This window comes from Bufo bufo, chromosome 6 (assembly GCF_905171765.1).
Source record: "Bufo bufo chromosome 6, aBufBuf1.1, whole genome shotgun sequence".
NCBI classification, from domain to species: domain Eukaryota; kingdom Metazoa; phylum Chordata; class Amphibia; order Anura; family Bufonidae; genus Bufo; species Bufo bufo.
In genome coordinates this window covers 78,205,117-78,229,942 of record NC_053394.1, presented here as the reverse complement: position 1 = coordinate 78,229,942, position 24,826 = coordinate 78,205,117, and the positions used below count along the sequence as shown (strand labels likewise).

Here is a 24,826-nt window from a genome sequence, read left to right as displayed (position 1 = left end):
TACCAAATCTCATGAGAACAGCTGGTCTTAGGACCATCGGTACAGGGAGGAGTGGGAGTCTATGACGCTGGCCAATCAAAGCCAGGAAGAAGTAGACTCCCACTGAGGAGAGCTGAGGTCGTCTTCTCCCTGTACCGATGGTCCTAATTGGCATATGTGGCGCTAGAAAGCAAAGAGGGGCATAGCGGTGCAAAAAAGGGGTCTATCTAAAAAAAAAAAAAGGTTGGTCATCTGGAGCAGGCGGAGTACTTTATAAGGTAGTAGGTTTAAAAAATAAAAATAAAATGATTACTTTTTAAGTACCATAAAACTCCTTTAAAAAAGTCATTCCACCTAAATGTATTGAGCAAGAATATTAATGCAGCAGTAAGGCCCCTTTTACACGGGCCAGATTTCCGCGCGGGTGCAATGCGTGAGGTGAACGCATTGCTCCCGCACTGAATCTGGACCCATTCATTTCTATGGGGCTTGTGCGTTGCATGAAAATCGCAGCATGCTCCTCTTTGTGCGTTTTTCACGTAACGCAGGCCCCATAGAAATAAATGGGGTTGCGTGAAAATCGCAAGCAAGTGCGGATGCGGTGCGATTTTCACTCACGGTTGCTAGGTGATGATTGGGATTGGGACCCGATCATTATTATTTTCCCTTATAACATGGTTATAAGGGAAAATAATAGCATTCTGAATACAGAATGCATAGTACAATAGGGCTGGAGGGGTTAAAAATAAATAAATAATTTAACTCCCCTTAACCCCTTAATGTTCGCGCAGCGGGCATCTCTTCTGTCTTCTTTTGTGAGGAATAGGACCTTTGATGACGTCACTACGTTCATCACATGGTCCGTCACATGATCCATCACCATGGTGATGGATCATGTGATGAGCGTAGTGACATCATCAAAGGTCCTATTCCTCACAAAAGACAGAAGAGAAATCGGCTGCGCGAACAAGTGGATTAAGGGGAGTTAAATAATTATTATTTTTTTAACCCCTCCAGCGCTATTGTACTATGCACTCTGTATTCAGAAGGCTTTTATTTTCACTTATAACCATGTTATAAGGGAAAATAATACAATAATATAATCTACACAACCTTGAACCCAAACCTGAACTTCTGTGAAGAAGTTCCGGTCTGGGTACCACATTCAGTTTTTTATCACGCGCGTGCAAAACGCATTGCACTCGCGCGATAAAAACTGAACAACGGAACGCAATCGCAGTCAAAACTGACTGCAGTTGCGTACCTACTCGCGCGGGTTTGCCGCAATGCACCGGGACGCATCCGGACACGCTTGTCTGCAAGGGGCCTAAGAGATGGTGAAGGGTGGTTTCAATCTGTTCTTCAAAGGCTATGCGAGCAAGAGAACACTGGTAAAAGTGTACAGATGGAGAACCGCTTTATAGCATCCAGGGGATCCATTCCCTCATGTGACATTTTAGATCAAAAAGAGCATCTTGACAAGTGAGAGGGAAAATGTTCCCTAAGGAAATATTAGAGAATATTTCTCCCTTTAATCTAAAGACAGGCAGGTGAAAGGATCTTCCTGTCATGATGTGAATAGGACATTGTGAAGGAAAGGAAACTACCATCAGTTGCAGCTTTTCGGAATATTTTCTTAATAGTTTAGATTTATATACAATAAGTAATTATTATTCTCTATTATTAAAGCGCCATTCATCCCATGGCGCTGTACATGTGAAAAGTGGTGTACATAGATAATACAGACCATTGCACTTGAGACCGATAAGGAGCAAAAGGTTTCAAATTTTTGCAAAGGCTGACAAGTAGTTAAATGTTTCCCTTAAAGCACCTTCATTGCACTTTCTTTTTTTTTTTTTTTTTTACTTTCTCATGGGAGAATTCCACAACGCCTCTGCTAGCCTGGAAAATCAATGCATGTCAGAGACCGTAGAATGAAAAAACACAGATTCAACATTTTTGTACAGTGAGCTATTCACAGGTCATCTGTCTGACCTCACTTCCCAGTAAAACAAGACTCCAGGGAAAACAGGCTTATCATCATCGTGTTTTCCATAAAATAGCAACTTTAAAAGTGTTCCAGAAAAGGAATTCTTGGGAGACGGCCTACGTTTTATTTTTTAAGAAGTTACATTTAGTTAAAGCCCATCTGTCAGCAGATCTGTCCCTATGACACTGTCTGACCTGTTACATGTGCACTTGGCAGCTGAAGACGTCTGTGTTGGTCCCATGTTCATATGTGTCCGCATTGCTGAGATAAATTATGGTTTAATATATGCAAATGAGCATCTAGGAGCAACGGGGGCGTTGTCGTTACACCTAGAGGCTCAGCTCTCTCTGCACTGCACCTGGTTATTTTACATATATTAAACCATCATTTATCTCAGCAATGCAGGCACATATGAACATGGGACCAGCACAGATGCCTTCAAGTGCACATATAACAGGTCAGACAGAGTCCTAGGTACAAATCTGCTGACAGATGGGCTTTAATATATATTTTAATAATAATTTGTTGTATATGTGCACTTTATTTCATCTACCGAACACTGTACTTGTCTGCCTCTTACACATAATGCTGATTACTAAACAGACAACTGGAGTCTCATTATAATTATAAATCAGTAAATTTATATCATTTGTTTTCACTGAAGCTTTAAAGGTCTGTTCAGTTATTACTGATTACGTGCTCTGCACCCGGAATACTTGCAGTATGTGCAATGTGGAATCAACCAGTGTCCCAGTGATAATTATGTGAACGCTGGTTGGACTGGGGGAAATGAACTTGTGTGTTATGCCCAAGGTCTCCCCACCAGACCTCAATAATTTGAACTGCATTTTTTTTTTTTATTAGACTTATGACTTTGTGTGCACTGATTTCAGCTTTCATGCATCCACACTCTTGCCCTGTATGGAGAATTTTATTTTAAAAAAAAAAAAATGGCAAAAAAAGTGAAACCATAATTTAAAGGTTCCCTTTCACATTTAACATCATGTATCGGCTGCAGATACCATGTTATAGAGCAGGAGGAGCTGAGCAGATTGTTATATAATTTATGGGAAAAGATTCAGTAAAACTTGTCGTTTATACATTAAAATTCCTGCTCCTTCTGGGCTGTGAAGTCCAGGAGGCGGTCCTATCGGTGATTGACAGCTCTCTCTGTATACAGTGATAGGACCGACTCCCTGATTTCAAGGCCCAGAATGAGCAGGAATTTAAATGAATGAAATACAAGTTTTCCCATAAATCCATATATCAATCTGCTCAGCTCCTCCTACATGATATCTGCAACTCAACCACCATGTTCAACGTGACAGGTTCCCTATAAAGGGGTTATCCAAGAGTATCAAAATGTCCCCCCATATGCCAGGCCCCCCACATTGAATATACTTGCCCCACTTCCTGCGCCGCTCCTGGTCCCACGAAGCTAGGAAGGCTCGTCACCGCCTGCCATTGGCTGCTGCCCCCCTGACACTGGATGTTTTCATCCGTTCTCGGGGAGAAGCAGCAGCGGGGTAAGTATATTCAATATGGGGGGGGCCGGCATGTGTGTGTGTGGAAGGGGGGGCTTTTTTTTTAAACTCTCGGATAACCCCATTAAAAAAAAGTCACGAGTACTAGGAAACCTATATTCATACATTTGTGTCTGTTATTGACTCGGCTAAGAAGCAAAAAAAACTATTTCAACACAGTTTTGTGCATGCTGCTTGAAATTATTGGTAGTTTATAACCAGCTCAAAAACAATGAAAAGCAAACTTCTAAGGGAGTTACATATTCTTCATGTGTTTTATGTCTTCTAGCATTTTGCTGCATCATCTCCATACCCCAAGAGGAAACAAGTGTGTGAGCTGCTTCTTAGGAAAGGGGCAAATGTCAATGAAAAGACCAAAGAGTAAGTCTTATTCCGCGCAGCATTTCTATGTACATGGAGCCCTTAATCATTTACAAATTCTAATTTTTGTTCTTTTTGCCCACAAAAGCTTTTTGACGCCACTCCACATTGCAGCAGAGAAGGGCCACAATGATGTCGTAGAGGTGCTGCTGAAACAGGAGGCAAAGGTAGGAATTGTCTGTATTGAATATAGAGGGTCCTCGGACCAGCACTGCATGAACAGTACTGCTGCGCTGACTTCAGATCAGTCATTTCTATCTCTGTACTCCATCTGGTTTGCATAACGCAGCCGGTTTCTGGGTGCACAGAGTGGGAACGGGAGGTGAGCGCACAGATATATTTACTGATCTGAAACGGCTCATAGAGTACAGTAGTTAAATAGGCTCCTAAGAGGTGACATAGTACATAGTGAGAATTCACTGACCTCTCACGTGTGCAATACGTGTATCTAAGGATTACTTTTGAGATTTGCGTCCAACTTTTTTTTCCCCCTCCTACAATAGATAAATGCATTGGACAATTTGGGGCAGACTTGCCTCCATCGTGCGGCTCATTGTGGCCATTTACACACCTGCCGAATTCTCTTGAACTCAGGATGTGATCCAGCAATTGTATCGCTACAGAGTTTCACTGCCCTTCAAATGGGGAATGAGAGCGTTCAGCAACTCCTCCAAGGTACAGGTTTCAGATCTTAGTACTCCCTATCCCAGAAACCGAACTTGTCAGGTGATCTCTGCTGTCCTATCTGAGAGCTGCCGATGATGGCGGGAGAGAAGATGAGCTGTGTGATCTATAGGATTTGAGAGTAGATCCTGACAGGACGCCTTTGAAAGACAGTATGTCCTGATCACCCTGCTCCCAACCTTCTGCACAGACACTGATACAGGAGAACCTGGCAATCTTCCCTTGTGGGTGGAAATATCAGGCCTTTCATTGTCTCTCCTAGGAGCTCGGTCAGGATAGTTTCTGCTTTTTACTCACAAATCCTACTCCAAATCATATATAACCTCTATATCCCTCAGAGTCTTTCCCTCTATCATCTCCCACTCTCAGATATGGAAATCATCTGACAGATTCACTTTCGGTTTTCTCATTTTTAATTGTGGTTACTTTACGTTAATGAAATGTCCCTCTTTACCAGAAGGCTTGTCGTTCAGTAATACAGATGCAGATCGCCAGCTGCTGGAGGCTGCAAAAGCTGGAGACCTAGAAATAGTGAAGGTGAGCGCCTGTGTGTGTGTCTCGTGAGTTCTCAAGCATTAGCGCACTCCTGCACTCCAGCTGTTGTGAAACTACAACTCCCAGCATGCTCCTTTCACTTTTGTGGGAGATCAGAGAACAGCCAAGCAAGTGTGCACGATGGGAGATGTAGTTTCTCGCTCGTATCATTGGGGGACACAGAAGACCATGGGTATAGCTGCTGCCACTAGGAGACGACACTAAGCAAAAAAAAAGTGTTAGCTCCTCCCCTGCAGACACTGAGCTAATCAGTTTTAGCAGGAGGCAGACATTTTTTTTTTTCTGCAGGTCTGCCAAAGGTTTTTATTTTTCTTTCCAGGTTCGGGCTACAGGCAGACTCTAACCACCTGTTTTTCCCACACTTGAGGGGGGGACAAGTGGGTCCTCAAGACCGCTGCTCATTCCCCACCTCTGGAAGACGAGGAGGAACAGTGGATCTCAAATCCACTGTTACCTGCCAGCAACAGTGTCACCTTGTCTCCTACTTCTGGAAGTCCCCCCTGTTACCGGTGTAGCTGCCCTCCCCCAGAGGGACTCGGGGTGGGCAGAAACCGTCTAGGTAAGTATATTGCCTATACCTGAGCCCTGCCCCCCTTCTCCTGAGTTCTCTAAGTGAACACAGGAATATATGTTTGTTTTTTCTCCTAACCTTTTGGCCTTTTTCCTTGTATCTGGTGACTCACCGGCCCGGCCCTCGGTCCCACCTCCAGTCCCCAGTCCCATCCAGGCCCTGCGATTCATTCCGGCAGTCGCATGTCTCCTTGGGCGGCCGCTGCTTTTCTCCTCGGGACATCGGTACGCCCGCTACCGACCTCCTTTGTTCCCCATTTGCATTCCTGTTCCCTCCCTGCATTGCCGTCCCAACCAGAAGTTCTTCCAGTCGGCTCCGCCTGCACTCAAGGCCCCGGCTCTGTGGCCTAGTAGGCCGCATCTTCAAGAGTGTTTTGGTGGCAGGAACTGTACTGGCAGAGCGTGAAAATTTCTCTCCCATGTCTTCGCCCCACCAGCTGCCCAATAGCTCCGCCCCTGCCTTCTGCTTAACCCTTTCCTTGCCTCAGAACTACTGTGCTCTATGCTGAGAGTTAGTGTTGGTCATTAGTGCAGACGGCTGTGAGTTCAGATACCCTAGTTTTGTTTTGATAGCATTTGAGCTGTATGTTAAAACTCATTTTTTTTTTTTGTCTCCTTAAAATCCTTATGCTGCGATTTCTCAATAAATAGGGCTATTACTCAGTTTGGTTCAGTATTTATATAAAAAAACTGACTTTTATAATATGCAAATTACCTCTCTAGCAGCAGGTAGGGCGGCTACTTGCTGCTAGCAGCCACATCCTCCATTCATAATGACGCCCCCTCCTCATGTTGATTGACAGGGCCAGCGGTCGCGCTCGTTCGCTGCTGGCCCTGTCTGCGTTTTAAATCTCGCGCCGGTCTTCAGTTGGCGCAGGCGCACTGAGTGGAGGACGCTCGCTCGGCAGCTCCATCCTCAGTGCGCCTGCGACAGGTGTAGATGTGACGTCATCGGCGCAGGCGCAGTGAGGATGGAGCGGCCGAGCGAGCGTCCTCCCCTCAGTGCGCCTGCGCCGACTCAAGACAGGTACGGCGCCGGCGCCAGATTTTGAATGCAGACAGGGCCAGCAGAGAACGAGCGCGACCGCTGGCCCTGTCAATCAACATGAGGAGGGGGCGTCATTATGAATGGAGGATGCGGCTGCTACCAGCAGGTAGCCGCCCTACCTGCTGCTAGAGAGGTAATTTGCATATTATAAAAGTCAGTTTTTTTATATAACTACTGAACCAAACTGAGTAATAGCCCTATATATTGAGAAATCGCAGCATAAAGATTTTAAGGAGACAAAAAAAAAAGATAAGGCCTATTCTGGGCCTTGTTCCCAAGCTGGATGCTTGCACTACCGCTGGATACATACATCCTATAGCACTACTTTCCTTCCATAAGAGGAATCCTTGCACTACCGCTGGGTACTGCACTCGTTTTACTGTCACATTCCCTTCCTTCCTTAGGCAGAATATGTGCGCTAACCACTGGACCCTGTACAGCCTGTAGCATTACCCTCCTTCCATAGAGTAATTGCACTTTCACTGGATCCTATACAGACTATCTCATTACCCTCCTTCCTTAGGAGGAGTAAATGCGCTTCCACTGGATACCATACGTCCTGTTGCATTACCCCCTAATACTGGATATAATCTGTCCTGTTGGTTTTCCCCCTTCTATAGGTGGACTAGCATTACCCTCCTTCTATAGGCAGTGTAATGGTACTACCACTGGATACTGTAGAGCCTGTAGCATTACCCTCCTTCCATTGACGGAGTAGTTGCACTACCAGTGGACCCTGTACATCTTGTCAGGTCCCCCTCATTCCGTCAGCTGAGTATTTCCACTACCTCTGGAAGCTGTCCGTCCTATCGCATTATCAGTCTGTCTTAGGTGGAGTAGTTGCTTGAACTTTGAGTACCGCGACTACTCCCATTTTTTCCTTGTCGCATTGCATCCCATTCCATGGGTGGCCTATTTGCTAGACGCGATACCTACAATCACCTTATCCCCCGTCATAAGTGGTATTTTGGCACTACTACTGGAACTTCACGCTATCCACTTCATTAGGTAGTCATTGTTTGGATTGGTGTCTGGTGCCTATGTGGCAGTCTCTGTCTTCCAGGTAGGTCTGTAGCTAACAGGCCATTGACGCACCACATACCTTTCCTCGTGCCTTGAGTCCCTGTGAGGAGCATTTTAATTTTGTTGATTGTCGGTGGCACGCTCGGCGTCCACATTCCGGCAGTAGGTGGAACATCTGCGCTGATTGCCAGTTTCCTTTCTTTTCAGGTGGAGTATTGCACTAGCACCAATTCATGGTGGCTACTGCTGTTTGACCTAATTTTCAGGTGGAGTTTCTCCTATGGCCCTAGAGGCCATAGTTGTTGCTATGGCCTCCCCCCATGAGGCACTTTGCTCTGGGCAGACATATTATGGCTACACCTGTTCCGTGGCTAATACTGTGTGACGCCTTCCCAGGGGTAGTATTTGCGTTCATCCTTCAAATGGGACTTACATGACGCACGGGCGGGGGGGGGGGGGGGGGGGGGGGTCACTGCATCTATGTTTTTTTTTACCGCATCCCCTTCCTCCATGTGGAGTATCCACCCTGGCATTTCCTGTGGTATCTACAAAGCGTTCCTCCTTCTAGGGGTGGAACCTTCTCGCTAGTTGTTGTGATTGTGCCTACATTTCCTTCTCCCGCAGGTGGCACTGTCCTCGTGTTCTGCCATCACTGGGTGCGGAAGATCCACCAGGCATTGTATGTATGGTGTACCTGAGGCGGTGGCTGGCAGATACTCTTATTCCTTATGGCGCTGTCATCTGCCCATTCCATGACATGCTGCAGATGATGGGTTTGCTCACTTCTGGTGAACATTAGTACGGTTTTCTGTACCTGGTATAACCTACCGATTTCTATGGCGCTGGCTTTTCTCGCTCATATCAATGGGGGACACAGGACCTTGGGTATAGCTGTTTGCTGCCACTAGGGGATGAAACTAGGCTGAAAACTGTTAGCTCCTCCTTTGCCAGCTATACCCCCTCCAGCCTGGAGAGAGCATATCAGTTTTTAGTTTAGTGTCGTAGGAGGCAGATCTCCCTGCTTAGCAGGGTGGCTTTCTTAGATATTTTTTTTTTCTTTTTCTCCAATTTAACATCTGGATGGGGGAACAGAGTCGCATTGCCTCTGTCTACCCGGGGAGGCTGGCCGGTGTCTGTTGTCCCACTGCCCTGGCTCCCCAAAGAAGAAAAGGTGGACCAGGGCAGCCTCACTCCCCTGCTTTCCCGCCAGCGCAAGGGCCACCTGTTCTCCAAGCCCTTCCCTCACCATTCCCCTGCCACTTGTGTGCCAGCGACTGTAGAGGTGGCCCTGCTGGTTTATGATGGAAGGGCGAAGAACACAGATGAAAACTCAGGCCATTCGCAGGGCTACCTACTATGCATGCACTACTTGCAAGGTAAAATTCCTTTGTGGACAGGCAGACACTCTATGCTTGGCATGCCATTCGCCCTTCGGTTTGGCGACAGCTCCGCGGTATTCACGAAGATACTCGCTCCCCTCCTTGCCCTTCTGTAATCCAGGGGCATTACTCTGCTTGGTCGGTCCGTCTGCTCCTCCAGCGCCGAAGCCTGTCAATTCGCGATTGTATGCGGATACTGGGTGCGATGGTAGCCTCCTTCGAGGCAGTTCCATTTGCACAATTCCACACCCGGTCATTTCAACGTGCCATATTGTCGTCCTGGGACAAATCCCCGGATTCCCTGGATCGGAGTATTCACCTGTCTCGAAAGGTACAGTCAGCACTCAGATGGTGGATCGCACCTGGAAGTGGTGAAGTCCTTTCTCCCAGTGACATGGACGGTCATCACCACCGACATCAGCCTTCAAGGTTGGGGCGGGGTCTTTGCCACCTGGACAGTCCAGGGCGTTTGGTCTCCATCGGAGTCCAAACTGCCCATCAACATCTTGGAGCTCCGGGCCATTTATCTGTCCCTTCGGCATTGGACCCCTCTCCTGGAGGGCTGTCCACTCAGGGTACATTCAGACAATGCCACCGCTGTAGCTTATATCAGCCACCAAGCCGGGACCCGCAGCCTTGCGGTGATGAAGGTATCCGCAAAGATCCTACAGTGGGCGAAAGCCCACATTCCTGTGATCTCAGCGGTCTACATCCCGGGAGTGGACAATTGGACGGTGGATTTTCTCAGCCGGACGGTGGACCCCGGGCAGTGGTCCCTTCATCCGGAGGTGTTCGAGGCGCTCTATCTCCGTTGGGGCAGACCGGACGTGGGCTTGATGCCGTCCAGACTCAATTACAAGAGCCCTTGCTTCTTCTCTCGCGCAAGAGACCCCGAGGCGTATGATGTAGACGCCCTTGTGGCAACATGGGATGGCTTTTCTCTCCTGTACGTCTTCCCACCTCTTCCTCTTCTGCCTTGGATTCTGCGCAGAATCGGGATGGAGGGCATCAGGACGATCCTGATCGGACTCGCCTCGCCGAGCGTGGTACTCTGACCTCATTCTTCTTCTAGGGGACACACCGTGGCCCTTTCCACTCAGGGCCGATCTTCTTTCACAGGGTCTGGTCTTCCAGCAGAGTTTATATATGCTACATTTGACGGCGTGGCTATTGAAACCTTCCTTCTAAGGCTGAGAGGTTTCTCTGATTCGGTCATTCGAACGATGATTAAGGCCAGAAAACCCACGTCGTCCAAAATCTATTACAGGACTTGGAAGTTTCTGTGAGGAACACGGTCTTCTTCCCAGATGGTTCTCCCTTCCTCCTATTCTGGCATTTCTTCAGCCCGGATTGGAACTTGGTCTCGCTCTTAGTTCCTTGAAGGGACAGGTCTCGGCCCTGTCCATATTTTTCCAGCGTTCCCTGGCCGGGTTAGGTGCTGTCAAGACATTTCTGCAGGGGGTGGCTCACACAGTGCCTCCTAATCGTCCCCCATTGCATTCGTGGGACTTGAACCTGGTCCTTGTTCCCTTTACGTGTAGTGCATTGCCTCTACAATCTGCTACGGTGACTTCATTAGCGTTCCCTCCTTGTGGAGTTTGGATATGCACTTATTTGGTTTACATATGTGAGTTGTCCTCATTGCTCCCCTCACCGGGTAGAGCGGTCGTACTGTCCTTGTTGTCACCTCTATGTGCTGGTTCTCTATTGAGCCGCATCGGCCTCTTCTACACTCCCCTTCCGCAGGGTGAGTAGTTGCTCTTCCCCCACATACTGTTTCAACCTGCTCAGCCAGTTTTCATAGCCATTGGGTTCTTGTATGCCCCCTTTCTGCTATGGAGTGCCTGCGCGAGTGATATTGGTTCTGTTACCAGTTTTTTTTCGAGGACTTTGTGGCGTTCGGTGTCCACACTCCCTTCCTGGTGCAGTTTTTATACCATCTCTGGTTCCTTTCTGACCGTTTTGTCAATTCCTCTGATAACCCCATTCTCTTCTTCTTTAGGTGGAGTTGTTCCGCAGTGGCGGTCGACAGTGTCTGATGGGTTTACACAACCTTCATAATTTTGTCCCTTTGGGACTTGTTTTTTTTTTTTTTTTTTTTCTTCAGCTTCCGCTTAGGTCTACCAGTTCAGGCAGCCTTCCGTGAAGTATCTGACTGCTTCTCTCCTCTCTTGTTCTGGAGATTAAGGTCCTCCTCTACATGCCTCTGCTTACCATATTGTCGTTCTTCTTGGGGACCACTCTTATGAAGCGGACCCCTTGGTCGTAGGTCTGAAGGGGATATTTTTGATCCTGGAGGACACTCTTTTCCTACCAGGTTACTCCCCAATTTTTTGTGGGTTTTGGGTTGATTCCACTGCCTTGTTTCCATTGGGTTTCTTCACTCCTTCAAAAATTCTTTCTTGTTGGCTATTTTCATGCCTGACATCCAGGTTCTCTAGCCATCACTTGTTTCTCATGGTCCCGCTGGAGTGTTCTTTTTTTCTGACAGCCTGGTATGGTGTTTGGGGCCTTTGCCTTCTGGCACCCCTACTTCTTCCCCCATGGGGGGCAAGTTTTGTCATATCTGCACTTCTCTGGCATTTTTTTTTCTTCTCACACAATGTTGTGATTGTTGATGACTCTAGGGTGTTTTTATTCCTGCGGTTCTGATGCATGGGTATGACTTCCTTAGAAGTCTTCTGGATCCAAGCTATGTTTCTCTCTCCTGTATCTTCCGCAGTCGCTCTGTTTGTTTCTGGTATTTGACTGGTCTTCATTCTCGTCCATTTTGTGAATATTCTGTATGCTCTCCACTTCTTCTGAAGTCTCCTAAGCCGTGACTTATATTCCCTGGGCTGTTCTTTCTTCAGCCCAGCCAGAGCCTCTGCGTATTCAGCCGCTCTCTGACTGGCCTTCCTGGGAATGGTTCTTCCTGTCCCTTTTCGGGGTTCCTGGTGTGTCCTTCCCCCGCATTTCTGTGCGGGGCCTTATGACCGGCCTTGGATTCGTTCTGTTCTTGTTCCCTCCCTATGGTACTGCTCTTTTTTTACGTCCCAATGATAAGAGCGAGAAAATAGGATTTGTTGTGCTTACCTGCAAAATCCTTTTCTCGCTGAGTTCATTGGGGGACACAGCTCCCACCCAAGTACATTGCTGGCTCTCCTTGATGGGTCCCTCCGGTTCTTGATTCTGACCCATTTCTGGTTTTCTTCCTTTTTATTGCTTTTTGTTTGCTTCTCCTGGTTGCACCTACTGCTTTCGTGCAAACTGATTAGCTCAGTGTCTGCAGGAGGGGTATAGCTGAGAGGAGGAGCTAACACTTTTTTGTTTAGTGTCGCCTCCTAGTGGTAACAGCTATACACATGGTCTTCTGTGTTCCCCAATGAACTCAGCGAGAAAAGGATTTTACAAGTAAGCACAAAAAATCCTGTTTTCACAACACCTGGAGTGTCGGAGATTGCTGACCCCTGCTTTAGCGGGATATCCTTTGGATTATGGAAACAATATACTATAATAATAACTACTTTATATGATTGTACACACTTAAGAGGTTGGCCACTTTCTGAAGGAAAAACCCTAGAATGCTATTAACTGATGTGTGGGAAAACCCTAACCACCCCTCATTTCTTACTGCAGTACTCCTAGTCCAGGCTGCCAGTGGTTTTAGGACTGTAAATGGAGTCCAGAGCGCTCAAGATGATGGTCGTCATATGGCTGACCCACATGACCACTTCTGCAGCTGCATTGTCTTTTGCACCACATTGTGTTCTGCTTCCTCTATCTGTGCATGTGCTGAATGTGCCAGAACAGAAGAGGACACAATTGGAGCTGGTTCTTTATGACATTTTGGAGATTTCATTAGAAAGTAACCAGTCCCTTAAACTAGGGTTGGGCGGTATAAAAAATATTCCCACAATAACGATATTAAGAAATTTATTGCGATAACTATACATATGGCGATAAATACCCATTTAGAAGAAAAAAACACTTGGGGCCACAAGGAGACGTTATACTGTATGGGGGGGGCGGCCACAAGGAGACGTTATACTGTATGGGGGGCGGCCACAAGGAGACGTTATACTGTATGGGGGAAGCCACAAGGAGACATTATACTGTATGGGCAGGCAGCGGGGCACAAGGAGGCATTATATACTGTATGGGCAGGCAGCGGGGCACAAGGAGGCATTATATACTGTATGGGCAGGCAGCGGGGCACAAGGAGGCATTATATACTGTATGGGCAGGCAGCGGGGCACAAGGAGACATTATATACTGTATGGGCAGGCAGCGGGGCACAAGGAGACATTATATACTGTATGGGCTGGCAGCGGGGCACAAGGAGGCATTATATACTGTATGGGCAGGCAGCGGGGCACAAGGAGACATTATATACTGTATGGGCTGGCAGCGGGGCACAAGGAGGCATTATATACTGTATGGGCTGGCAGCGGGGCACAAGGAGGCATTATATACTGTATGGGCAGGCAGCGGGGCACAAGGAGACATTATATACTGTATGGGCAGGCAGCGGGGCACAAGGAGGCATTATATACTGTATGGGCAGGCAGCGGGGCACAAGGAGGCATTATATACTGTATGGGCAGGCAGCTGGGCACAAGGAGGCATTATATACTGTATGGGCAGGCAGCGGGGCACAAGGAGGCATTATATACTGTATGGGCTGGCAGCGGGGCACAAGGAGGCATTATATACTGTATGGGCTGGCAGCGGGGCACAAGGAGACATTATATACTGTATGGGCTGGCAGCGGGGCACAAGGAGACATTATATACTGTATGGGCTGGCAGCGGGGCACAAGGAGACATTATATACTGTATGGGCAGGCAGCGGGGCACATGGAGGCATTATATACTGTATGGGCAAGCAGCGGGGCACAAGGAGGCATTATATACTGTATGGGCAGGCAGCGGGGCACAAGGAGGCATTATATACTGTATGGGCAGGCAGCGGGGCACAAGGAGGCATTATATACTGTATGGGCAGGCAGCGGGGCACAAGGAGGCATTATATACTGTATGGGCAGGCAGCGGGGCACAAGGAGACATTATATACTGTATGGGCAGGCAGCGGGGCACAAGGAGGCATTATATACTGTATGGGCAGGCAGCGGGGCACAAGGAGGCATTATATACTGTATGGGCTGGCAGCGGGGCACAAGGAGGCATTATATACTGTATGGGCTGGCAGCGGGGCACAAGGAGGCATTATATACTGTATGGGCTGGCAGCGGGGCACAAGGAGGCATTATATACTGTATGGGCAGGCAGCGGGGCACAAGGAGACATTATATACTGTATGGGCAGGCAGCGGGGCACAAGGAGGCATTATATACTGTATGGGCAGGCAGCGGGGCACAAGGAGGCATTATATACTGTATGGGCAGGCAGCGGGGCACAAGGAGGCATTATATACTGTATGGGCTGGCAGCGGGGCACAAGGAGACATTATATACTGTATGGGCTGGCAGCGGGGCACAAGGAGACATTATATACTGTATGGGCTGGCAGCGGGGCACAAGGAGACATTATATACTGTATGGGCAGGCAGCGGGGCACATGGAGGCATTATATACTGTATGGGCAAGCAGCGGGGCACAAGGAGGCATTATATACTGTATGGGCAGGCAGCGGGGCACAAGGAGGCATTATATACTGTATGGGCAGGCAGCGGGGCACAAGGAGGCATTATATACTGTATGGGCAGGCAGCGGGGCACAAGGAGGCATTATATACTGTATGGGCAGGCAGCGGGGCACAAGGAGACATTATATACTGTATGGGCAGGCAGCGGGGCACAAGGAGGCATTATATACTGTATGGGCAGGCAGCGGGGCACAAGGAGGCATTATATACTGTATGGGCAGGCAGCGGGGCACAAGGAGGCATTATATACTGTATGGGCTGGCAGCGGGGCACAAGGAGGCATTATATACTGTATGGGCTGGCAGCGGGGCACAAGGAGGCATTATATACTGTATGGGCTGGCAGCGGGGCACAAGGAGGCATTATATACTGTATGGGCTGGCAGCGGGGCACAAGGAGGCATTATATACTGTATGGGCAGGCAGCGGGGCACAAGGAGGCATTATATACTGTATGGGCTGGCAGCGGGGCACAAGGAGGCATTATATACTGTATGGGCAGGCAGCGGGGCACAAGGAGGCATTATATACTGTATGGGCAGGCAGCGGGGCACAAGGAGGCATTATATACTGTATGGGCAGGCAGCGGGGCACAAGGAGGCATTATATACTGTATGGGCAGGCAGCGGGGCACAAGGAGGCATTATATACTGTATGGGCAGGCAGCGGGGCACAAGGAGGCATTATATACTGTATGGGCAGGCAGCGGGGCACAAGGAGGCATTATATACTGTATGGGCAGGCAGCGGGGCACAAGGAGGCATTATATACTGTATGGGCTGGCAGCGGGGCACAAGGAGACATTATATACTGTATGGGCAGGCAGCGGGGCACAAGGAGGCATTATATACTGTATGGGCAGGCAGCGGGGCACAAGGAGGCATTATATACTGTATGGGCAGGCAGCGGGGCACAAGGAGGCATTATATACTGTATGGGCTGGCAGCGGGGCACAAGGAGGCATTATATACTGTATGGGCTGGCAGCGGGGCTCAAGGAGACATTATATACTGTATGGGCAGGCAGCGGGGCACAAGGAGGCATTATATACTGTATGGGCAGGCAGCGGGGCACAAGGAGGCATTATATACTGTATGGGCAGGCAGCGGGGCACAAGGAGGCATTATATACTGTATGGGCAGGCAGCGGGGCACAAGGAGGCATTATATACTGTATGGGCAGGCAGCGGGGCACAAGGAGGCATTATATACTGTATGGGCAGGCAGCGGGGCACAAGGAGGCATTATATACTGTATGGGCAGGCAGCGGGGCACAAGGAGGCATTATATACTGTATGGGCAGGCAGCGGGGCACAAGGAGGCATTATATACTGTATGGGCAGGCAGCGGGGCACAAGGAGGCATTATATACTGTATGGGCAGGCAGCGGGGCACAAGGAGGCATTATATACTGTATGGGCTGGCAGCGGGGCACAAGGAGGCATTATATACTGTATGGGCTGGCAGCGGGGCACAAGGAGGCATTATATACTGTATGGGCTGGCAGCGGGGCACAAGGAGGCATTATATACTGTATGGGCAGGCAGCGGGGCACAAGGAGGCATTATATACTGTATGGGCAGGCAGCGGGGCACAAGGAGGCATTATATACTGTATGGGCTGGCCGCAAGACTCACTATACTGCATGTGGTCATCTGGTAACATTATACTGTATGGGACAACAATTTGTAACCCCTCTGCCATCAGTATAATAATGTCTTGTGGCCCCCATACAGTAATGTCTTCTTGTTGCTCCTGTATGGGGGCAACAGGGAGACATTATAGTTTATCAACTGCCATCACCATGTGCAGTGCAGCTTGCAGGCAGGGCCAGGGCCCCAGAAGCCATAGACAGTACAACCTTTTATTTTTGACTCCTGGGCCGTTGGGGGTCTCTCACTCCTCTTCCCCCACCTTGGCTTGGACACAGACTGCTGAATGACTTTGCGTGCCACGCTCCTGTGCTCGGCCAATGGGCGGAGACTTGAATATGGGAGCGAGGAGGAGCCGGGGGGCGGCTGCTGCAGGAAGTAATATGTACGGTACGCATATGCACGATGCAGGGGCGGGCTGACACAGATTTAGGAGGGGTCAGCACGCATATGACTGCTCCTATGACGTCACCAAATACTGCGGTTATTTGGAAACAACGATATCGCCATATCGCTGTTTCTTAATACCGCGGTATATCGTTGACACCGGTTTACCGCTCAACCCTACATTAAACTTAGTTGTTAGGGCTGTTGCTGTGCCGCAGTTGGGTTTGAATCTACCAAATGCACATGGAGCTTTTATACGCTCTCCATATTTGCGTAGGTGTTTTCATGTTTCATGCTTAACCTCCTATTTCGTTAATTGGCTAGTTAGCTGATCAGCTGCCTTCTCAAACAGCTGATCGGCGGGGGTCCCGGGTGCCGGTCCTCCACTGATCAGATACTGATGACCTATCCTGAGGATGTAGTGAGCAGCTTCAATTGTGATATTATTGCAGATATGTTATCTTGCTACAGACAAGCACCATTGGGTTTGTATGGGCTAAGATTTGTATATAAAAGTGCCTTATTCTCTTTTTACTCCTAGAAACTATGTCATTCACAAACCGTTAACTGCAGAGATGTAGAAGGGCGTCAGTCTACACCCCTCCATTTCGCTGCAGGGTACAATCGCGTGGCTGTAGTGGAGTATCTGTTGCAGCACGGTGCTGACGTCCATGCAAAAGACAAAGGGTAAGCGCTTTCCTGGCTAACTTAAAGAATTTTCTTAGGAAAGCAACTTTCATTCTTCGTTTTTCTTATACCCAAACTCAGATTTGTGCAAAATAATTTGCACATACGTTTTTCATTTTATTTTAATTTGGGGAAAATATTGTGTACAACTTTTATGTTGTATTTAAGACCAGAAATGGCAAATATTTCTTTTCTGTTTTGGCCATAAACCAAATATTTTACCTTTTTTATTACATAAATTTATGGCTGATTTGCATCTGCGTTTAACAATAACATCGCTCTGTCCCCAGTGGGTCTCATAATCTAAGGTTCCTATCAGTATGTCTTTAGAGTGTGGGAGGAAACCATACAAACTCCATGCAGATGTTGTCCTTGGTCGAATTCGAACCTAGGACCCCAGCGCTGCAAGGCGCCAGTGCTGACCACTGAGCCACTGTGCTGTCCAAGGTCATCGGATGTGGCATAGTCTATAATTGACTATAATGGGATCAGGCTTCGGCTGGACAAAAAGTCCTGAATACATATTTTTTCTGTCCAGCAGAAGCCAACACTTATGCCAGAAAGCAGCCAGACCCCATTATAGTCAATGTGGTGCACAGTCGTGTCCAGCTATGCCGGATCCAGTGAACTCAGTTAAACGTAGGTGTGGATCAGCCCCTAGTCCACCAGTGTGCCGCCATATGTCTGTTTTGTGAGGCACTGTATTCTTCTCTAGAAGCAATGCTTCTAGGGGTGAATACCTATGTAATATGGCATGAGATGGACCATGCCATGTAAAAAATGGAAACGCAGAGGTGTAGCATATGGGCCCATTACATTATAAATGCATAGTATAGCCTGGTGCATGTAATGCCTCCATGTAAAAGTTTCAGAAACTGGTGAACTACATGATGTCATTTTTTGTTGTTGTTGTTTTTTAGGGGCTTAGTCCCATTACACAATGCCTGTTCATATGGACACTATGAGGTAACAGAGCTACTCGTTAAACATGGAGCAGTTATTAATGTTGCAGATTTGTGGAAGTTTACGCCTTTACATGAGGCCGCAGCAAAAGGGAAATATGAGATTTGCAAGTTACTACTTCAGGTATGATGGTCACAAAACTGAATGATGTGTGTAAATTCTCCTGCGTGTCACGCTAGTCGTGTACTCTCTAACAGTGTATCCCATGGTGGTAGGTTGATTGAAAGACTCCATACGGAAAACCAGTGCTCCACATTTATAGAAACTGGCCCTGTTGTCCATAGCTCTCAGAGCTTACGTTTTTTTCTTAAGCCGTTTCAGAAATTAAAACTAATTGTTTCAGTATTTGCTTTGCGTGAGGACTAGTATTCCATAAGTTGGAGATTTTTCAACAAATAGATTTGTAATGTCTGTCTTTGAGCTCCCATTTCTGGTGTTTTTACACTTTTGAAATATATCATTTTGAACGTAATGTAAAGAATATATGAATAATAATCTTTATTTATGTAGAGCCTACGTATTCCAGCGCTTTACAATCCGAGGGTTCCCGTAGAATTAAAATCTTACATAACATAGGAATAAACAAGTCAACAATTAAAATGAGGAATGAGGCCCTGTTCACAAGAGCTTGCAATCTATGAGTAGAGGGGGTGACACATGGTAAAAAGTGCTTGCTTTTACATATATATAATGCTGTACAAGCCACTAAAAGTAGTACTTCCGAGTGTATGGGGTGTGGTGGATACTGATGGGTGATGGATCCGTTTCTGAAGGATGAGTTTGGTGGGTGGGAAGTTAGGTGAGGAATGTGATAGGCCACCCTAAAAAGATGTGATTTCTCGCCCAATTTCCTTGGGGGACACAGAAGACCTTGGGTATAGCTCATCTCCCTAGGAGGCGTGACACTAAGTGAAGACTGTTAAGCCCCTCCTCCACAGCTATACCCTCAGCCTGGAGAGAGAGACTGCCAGTTTTTGCTTAGTGTCCAAGGAGGCAAGACACTCCCTGCTCTGCAGGGCTGCTTTCTCCTTGTTTCAATTTTAGATTTTTACTTTTTTATTTTCTTTTTGTTCCAGATCATCAGGGATAACAGAGACGCACTAGACCTCTCTGTTCTCCCGGGGTTGAGCTGCGCCAGTGCCGGTCACCCGCACTGCTGCCTCCCCCACAGAAGGCAAGGTGGACCAGGGCAGCCCAGCTCCCCTGCATCCCGCCAGCGCAAGGGTCGCCCGCACGCCAAGTCCCTCCCCCGGCGTCCTGCCACTACGGTGCCAGTAGCTGAAGGGGCGACCCTGCTGGAACGGACCGAGGGTGAAGACGGCTATGGTGAGAGATTGGCTTCTCCAGCCCTACGTCCCCCCCCTCCCCCCTCGGTCTCCTGCGTGCCTGACCCTTACCTGGGCCTATGGACCCTTCTGTCCCTGCTAGACCTAGGCTGGCCCTGGGCTGCCGCAGGTCGACATCTGCTCCCTCTCTCCTGGCCTCCAGGACATTGGCACCCTTGTTCCTACAAGAGGAATGCCTAGGGAGCTGCGGAGGTCCGCACCTAGCTGCCCCTGACGGAGGGGTCATGCAGGCGTCCCACCCTCACAGACCCGGTCTCAGGGTCCCCCTCCCTCTTACCGGCCACTACTTCAGGGCCAGAGGGCCCGCGCCTTGCTGCCACTGACCCTCCCTGCTCTCACCGGTCCAGGGGAAAGGTGGTTGTAGCTGCCGGCAGGGGTGAAATCATATGGAGCGCTGTTCTAGGCCAAGGGCCCGCTCCAGGGGTAAAATGGCTGCCGGGTGCAGGGTCCTGACTTCCGGACACCTGGGTGGGCACCGCGGCCTGCAAAGGAGCGCTTCAACAGCCCCGGCTGACCGTCGGAACCTTCCGGTCGGCCGGGCGCCGAAGTCTTGTGTTCCACTTCAAGACGATCCCGCTCTATCCGGGTCCCCGGCTCGCGGGGTGGGCACCCGCGGCCGGTATGTGCCGCTCCGTAGGCCCGGCTGGTACTTTAGGTACTTGCGGCCCCGGTCAGCCGGGCGCCGCTAAAAATTTAGGCCCCGGCTCTTCCGGCCCGCGGGGTGGGCACCCGCGGCCGGTATGTGCCGCTCCGTAGGCCCGGACGCTACTTTAAATACTGTGCGGCCCCGGTTCGCCGGGCGCCGCTAAAAATTTAGGCCCCAGCTTCACGGCCTACTAGGCCGCAAAAATTCAGGCCTCTGTTGGAGGGGGCTGGAACTTCTCCAGGCGCAAATTTTTCCCGCCTGGAGGTTCCCCCGCCCACAGAGGATAGGCCTGTATGGGTGGATCTGTGCCCTGTAGGTGGCATCTGCCTCAGTGAGGCTGTGTGTTTAAAAAAAAAAAAAAAAAAAAAAAATATATTTATTATATATATATGACTTGTGGGCTGCGCAGGACGCTGCAGCCTCATCTCAGAGTGCTGCCTGTATACATGCCCCCCTTCCATAGGCGGCATGGTGTCGCGCTCCCCGGCTGCGGCGCTGCCAGGTTCTTTTTTCCCCTTCTGGGGGTTTTTTTGCCCTCTCCGCGCTACGGCGCTGGTCAAGGTGCATGCTTTTTTCTGTAGGCAACATTCGTCACCCTCTCCAGTTATGGTGCCTGCCATGTGCAGGACCCCCCTCCTGGGCGGGATACTGCACTCTCCCTAACTGCGGGTTGGCCTTGTGCATGATCCCCCTTTCTTTGGCGGCCTACTGCAGTTTCTCCGGATACAATGCTGGCCATGTGCACGACCCCCTTACATAGGTGGAACACGGCACTCTTACTGGATTCGCTGCTGGCCATGTGCGTGCCCCCCTTCCATAGGCGGAACGCTACACTCTCACTGGATTCGTTGCCGATCATGTGCATGACCCCCTTTTTTAGGCGGAATACTGCACTTTCACCGGATACGGTGCTGGCCATGTGCACGACCCCCTTCCTTAGGCGGAACTCTGCACTCTCACTGGATTAGCTGCCGGCCATGTGCGTGCCCCCCTTCCATAGGCGGAACGCTACACTCTCACTGGATTCGTTGCCGATCATGTGCGTGACCCCCCTTTTTTAGGCGGAATACTGCATTTTCACCGGATACGGTGCTGGCCATGTGCACGACCCCCTTCCTTAGGCGGAACGCTGCACTCTCTCTGGATTCGCTGCCTGCCATAGGCATGACTCCCTTCTGTGGACGGCATTCGGCACTCTCACTGGATTCACTGCCAGCCATGTGCATGACCACCTTCCATAGGCGATATGATGTACTCTCATTGGATTCACTACCGGCCTTGGGCATGCCTCCTTCCCGGGTGGCGGCATACATACACTCCCTCGGTCGGTGGTTGTTCTCTCGCCTGTACATTGTTGGCCATGTGCATGACCCCTATACATGCACTCTCTCTGGATCCACCGTCGGCCACATCATGACCCCCCTTCCGTGGGCGATGTACGCACTCTCACTGGATTCGCTGCCGGCCATGGGCATGCCTCCTTCTGGTGGCATATACACATTCTCACCGACTGCTCGCATTCTCCCTGAATGCGATGCTGGCCTTGTGCATGATTCCCCCCCCCCCTTCCTTTTCTGGGCGGCATACTACGCTCACCAGATACGTTGCTGGCCTTGAGCATGGCCTCTAACATGGGCGGAACGCTTGCGCTCCCCTTGGATACGGTGCTGGCCTTGGCGTGACCACCCCTCATTCCATGGGTGGAATTTTGCACGCTCACAAGATTCAAGGCTGTCCTTGTATGTGCTGTACTGGACTTGCACATGTTCCCCTTCATTGGCGGAGTAGTTACTCTCACGAAATTTCGGTGTTGGGTGAATTGTCGCACACTCACTTAATGCTAGGATAGCCCTATGCATGTCCCCCTTTTCCCTAGGTGGACCTCCTGCGTTTCCGCTGGATACTGTGTGGCCATGTGCATGGCGCCTTTCTGGGCGAAGTAGGTCAGTTTGCGTTCCATCGCATTCCATATTAGTCTTGTGCATAACTCCTTTCAGTTTGCACTCCCGTAGATACTGTGGCACTCTGTGGCTGGCCCTCTTCGCGGTGTTATATTTTTGCAGTGAGCGGACGTTCTTGTGCGTTGTTTGGGCCGTGTATGCCTTCTCGTCCTGTAGGTGGGTTGGCCTTCTCACTGCTTACGGGGCTACTCGTACGTAGCCTCCTTCCTCCTGCGACATTCTTTTTCTCTTGGGATACGATGATTGCCGCAAGCCTTGCACTATTCTCTAAGGAGATCATTCTGGTGCAGTGTGGTATGATTCTTTCCGGATTGGCGCCCTCGGTGCTTCAGTCTGATCTGCTACCAGGTTCGGGCGCTCTTCTTGGGGAGGTCACCCAACTTCTCTTGGGTGCTCGCTTATACAGGTCCGGGGGACCTCCACCTTGGGTTCTTCAGGGTATTCGCCTTCTGCGTGGCGGTGAACCGGGCGTCTCTGTGTAGCGGTGTTCTGCTTTTGAGCTGTCCTATGGCCTCTCTGTTGCCCACCCCCCCTTTTTTTGTTGGAGGGTGTTATACCGGCCTCTGTCTCGCCTGCCTTTTCTCGCCGGCTCTGTTTGACTCCCACTCGGTACAGATCATTCCGATGTGGCGTCTGTTCCGGCCACGCTTCAGAGGCTGTTCCTTCACTGCCCTTCCCTCTGGGGAGAGCATGTTTGTTCATTTGGATGGTTATGGTGTTCCTTTTCAGTCTCCCTTGTCCACACTGGCTGTACTAGCTGTGTGCCTAGTTACCGGGTCTACCGCTTTCTGTCCTCCCGCTGGGTGCAGATTGCGTTTTTTCCATTCTAGGCAATGTTTCGGCTTTGGATTCACCTTCTCGGTAACTTGGGAGGACTACCATTTGGTCAGGATTGTCTTTTGATCTCCCACACCGGAACTGTAGTCTGTCTTCCTGTGGTGGCTACATTGGCTTCGGCTTTAGCCTGTCTTGTCCTGGCGGTTGCTGGGCAGACCCTTCGGTTCCTGTCCGTTTGTCCTTCTGCTTCCCCACTCTGGGGGGATACGGGACAACCTTGCTCGGGGGCCGACGGGACCAGTTCTACCGACTGTTCTACCCGTGTTACTGGTCCGCGCCTGATCATTGGGTTTTCACCCGCTTGCCCAGGCGACTCTAGTGGGCTCGCTAGTGTTCGCTTCTAGCCGAGTTTTCGTCCAGGATCTGTGGTAGGACTTAGGGCTTTACCTGGGGTTCTGTGGGAAGCTGGGCGTTCCCCCACTCTGCCTTTCTCCATGGTTCTGTCTTTCTCCAGTCCGGCCTGGACCTGGGGCTGGGACTCTGTTGCTTGAAGTATCAAGTGTCATTCCTGTCCTTCCTCTTTCAGCGTTCCCCGTCCCTCTGGGCCTGTCAGGAACTTCTTCCATGGAGCGGCTCTTGGGTTCCTTTGTACTGCCCTCCGGTACCGTCCTGGGAACTACATACTGGGCTCTTGGCGCTCCAATTTTTCCTTGGAGCCGTTACAGAAGTTCTCTCTACTCCTTCTGTCCTGTACGGTTGGGTTTTCTGTAGCCATCGTGTCTCTGACGGGTGCCTGAGTGGCGGCCCTTCTTGTTCCGAGCCTTCTGTCTTCCCCCAGGACAGGATTGTTCTCCATTCCGTCTCTTCCTTCCTTCTGAAGGTGGTATTTGTCCTTCATTTCATTGAGGCAGTCGTCCTCCCCTTCCCCCCCCCCCCCCGGGAACGGACACTTCACCGATTTGGACGTTGTTTGGGCCTTGCAGTTTTTACTTGGAGATCTCCGACTCTTGTCGAGTTCGGTCTCTTATGTTTCCAGGAGGTCCGAGCAAAGGGTTGACGACCTCCAGGGTGGCTTTCTTCCGCTTTCTCAGAGTGGCTCTTGTTGTGGTTGCCGCACCAAGGGCAGGGTCCTGCTTTTGGTGTCACCATTCATTTGGCCAGGGCCGTCTGTTTTTTCCTGGGCCGGAGGCTTTAGGCTTCGGCCATCCATTTGTGCAAGGCGGTCACTGGTCTTCCTTGCACACCTTACCGAGTTCTACAGGGTGCATACGCGGGCTTCGGCGTATGCTGCCTTGGGCCGCCTGGTCTGCAGGCGGCGGGTTTTTTTGATGCCTTCGGGTGCTTCGCCTTGGTGCTGTGGTCCCTCCCCCTTTGGACTGCTTTTGAACGTCCCAAGGTCTTCTGTGTCCCCCAAGGAAATTGGGCGAGAAAACGAGATTTTTGTATAACTTACCAGTAAAATCTCTTTCTCGCTCTTTCCTTGGGGGACACAGCACCCACCCATTCTTTGTTCTTCTCTGACTGTTTCCGAGTTTGTTTTACCCTTAGGGTAGTTGGCTTGTTGGTTCCAATTTTTTGGACTTTGCCTTTTCTCACTACTTGGACACGCAACTGGCAGTCTCTCTCTCCAGG

The 24,826-nt window shown here is 49.7% G+C and overlaps 1 protein-coding gene across 2 annotated transcripts in view; it reads left to right on the top strand.

The window, feature by feature from the left end:
* The window catches only part of TNKS2 (tankyrase 2), an 89,698-nt gene that overhangs the window by 40,472 nt on the left and 24,400 nt on the right, over positions 1-24,826 (top strand). Inside the window, exons 10-15 of one of the 2 annotated variants that reach the window (XM_040438155.1) lie at positions 3,782-3,873; positions 3,962-4,040; positions 4,377-4,548; positions 5,018-5,094; positions 17,356-17,501; positions 18,422-18,587. In XM_040438155.1, coding sequence (XP_040294089.1) covers positions 3,782-3,873; positions 3,962-4,040; positions 4,377-4,548; positions 5,018-5,094; positions 17,356-17,501; positions 18,422-18,587 — 732 coding nt within the window. Of the gene's footprint in view, positions 1-3,781; positions 3,874-3,961; positions 4,041-4,376; positions 4,549-5,014; positions 5,095-17,355; positions 17,502-18,421; positions 18,588-24,826 lie in introns of both variants that reach the window. The other variant, XM_040438152.1, reaches the window with a different exon arrangement.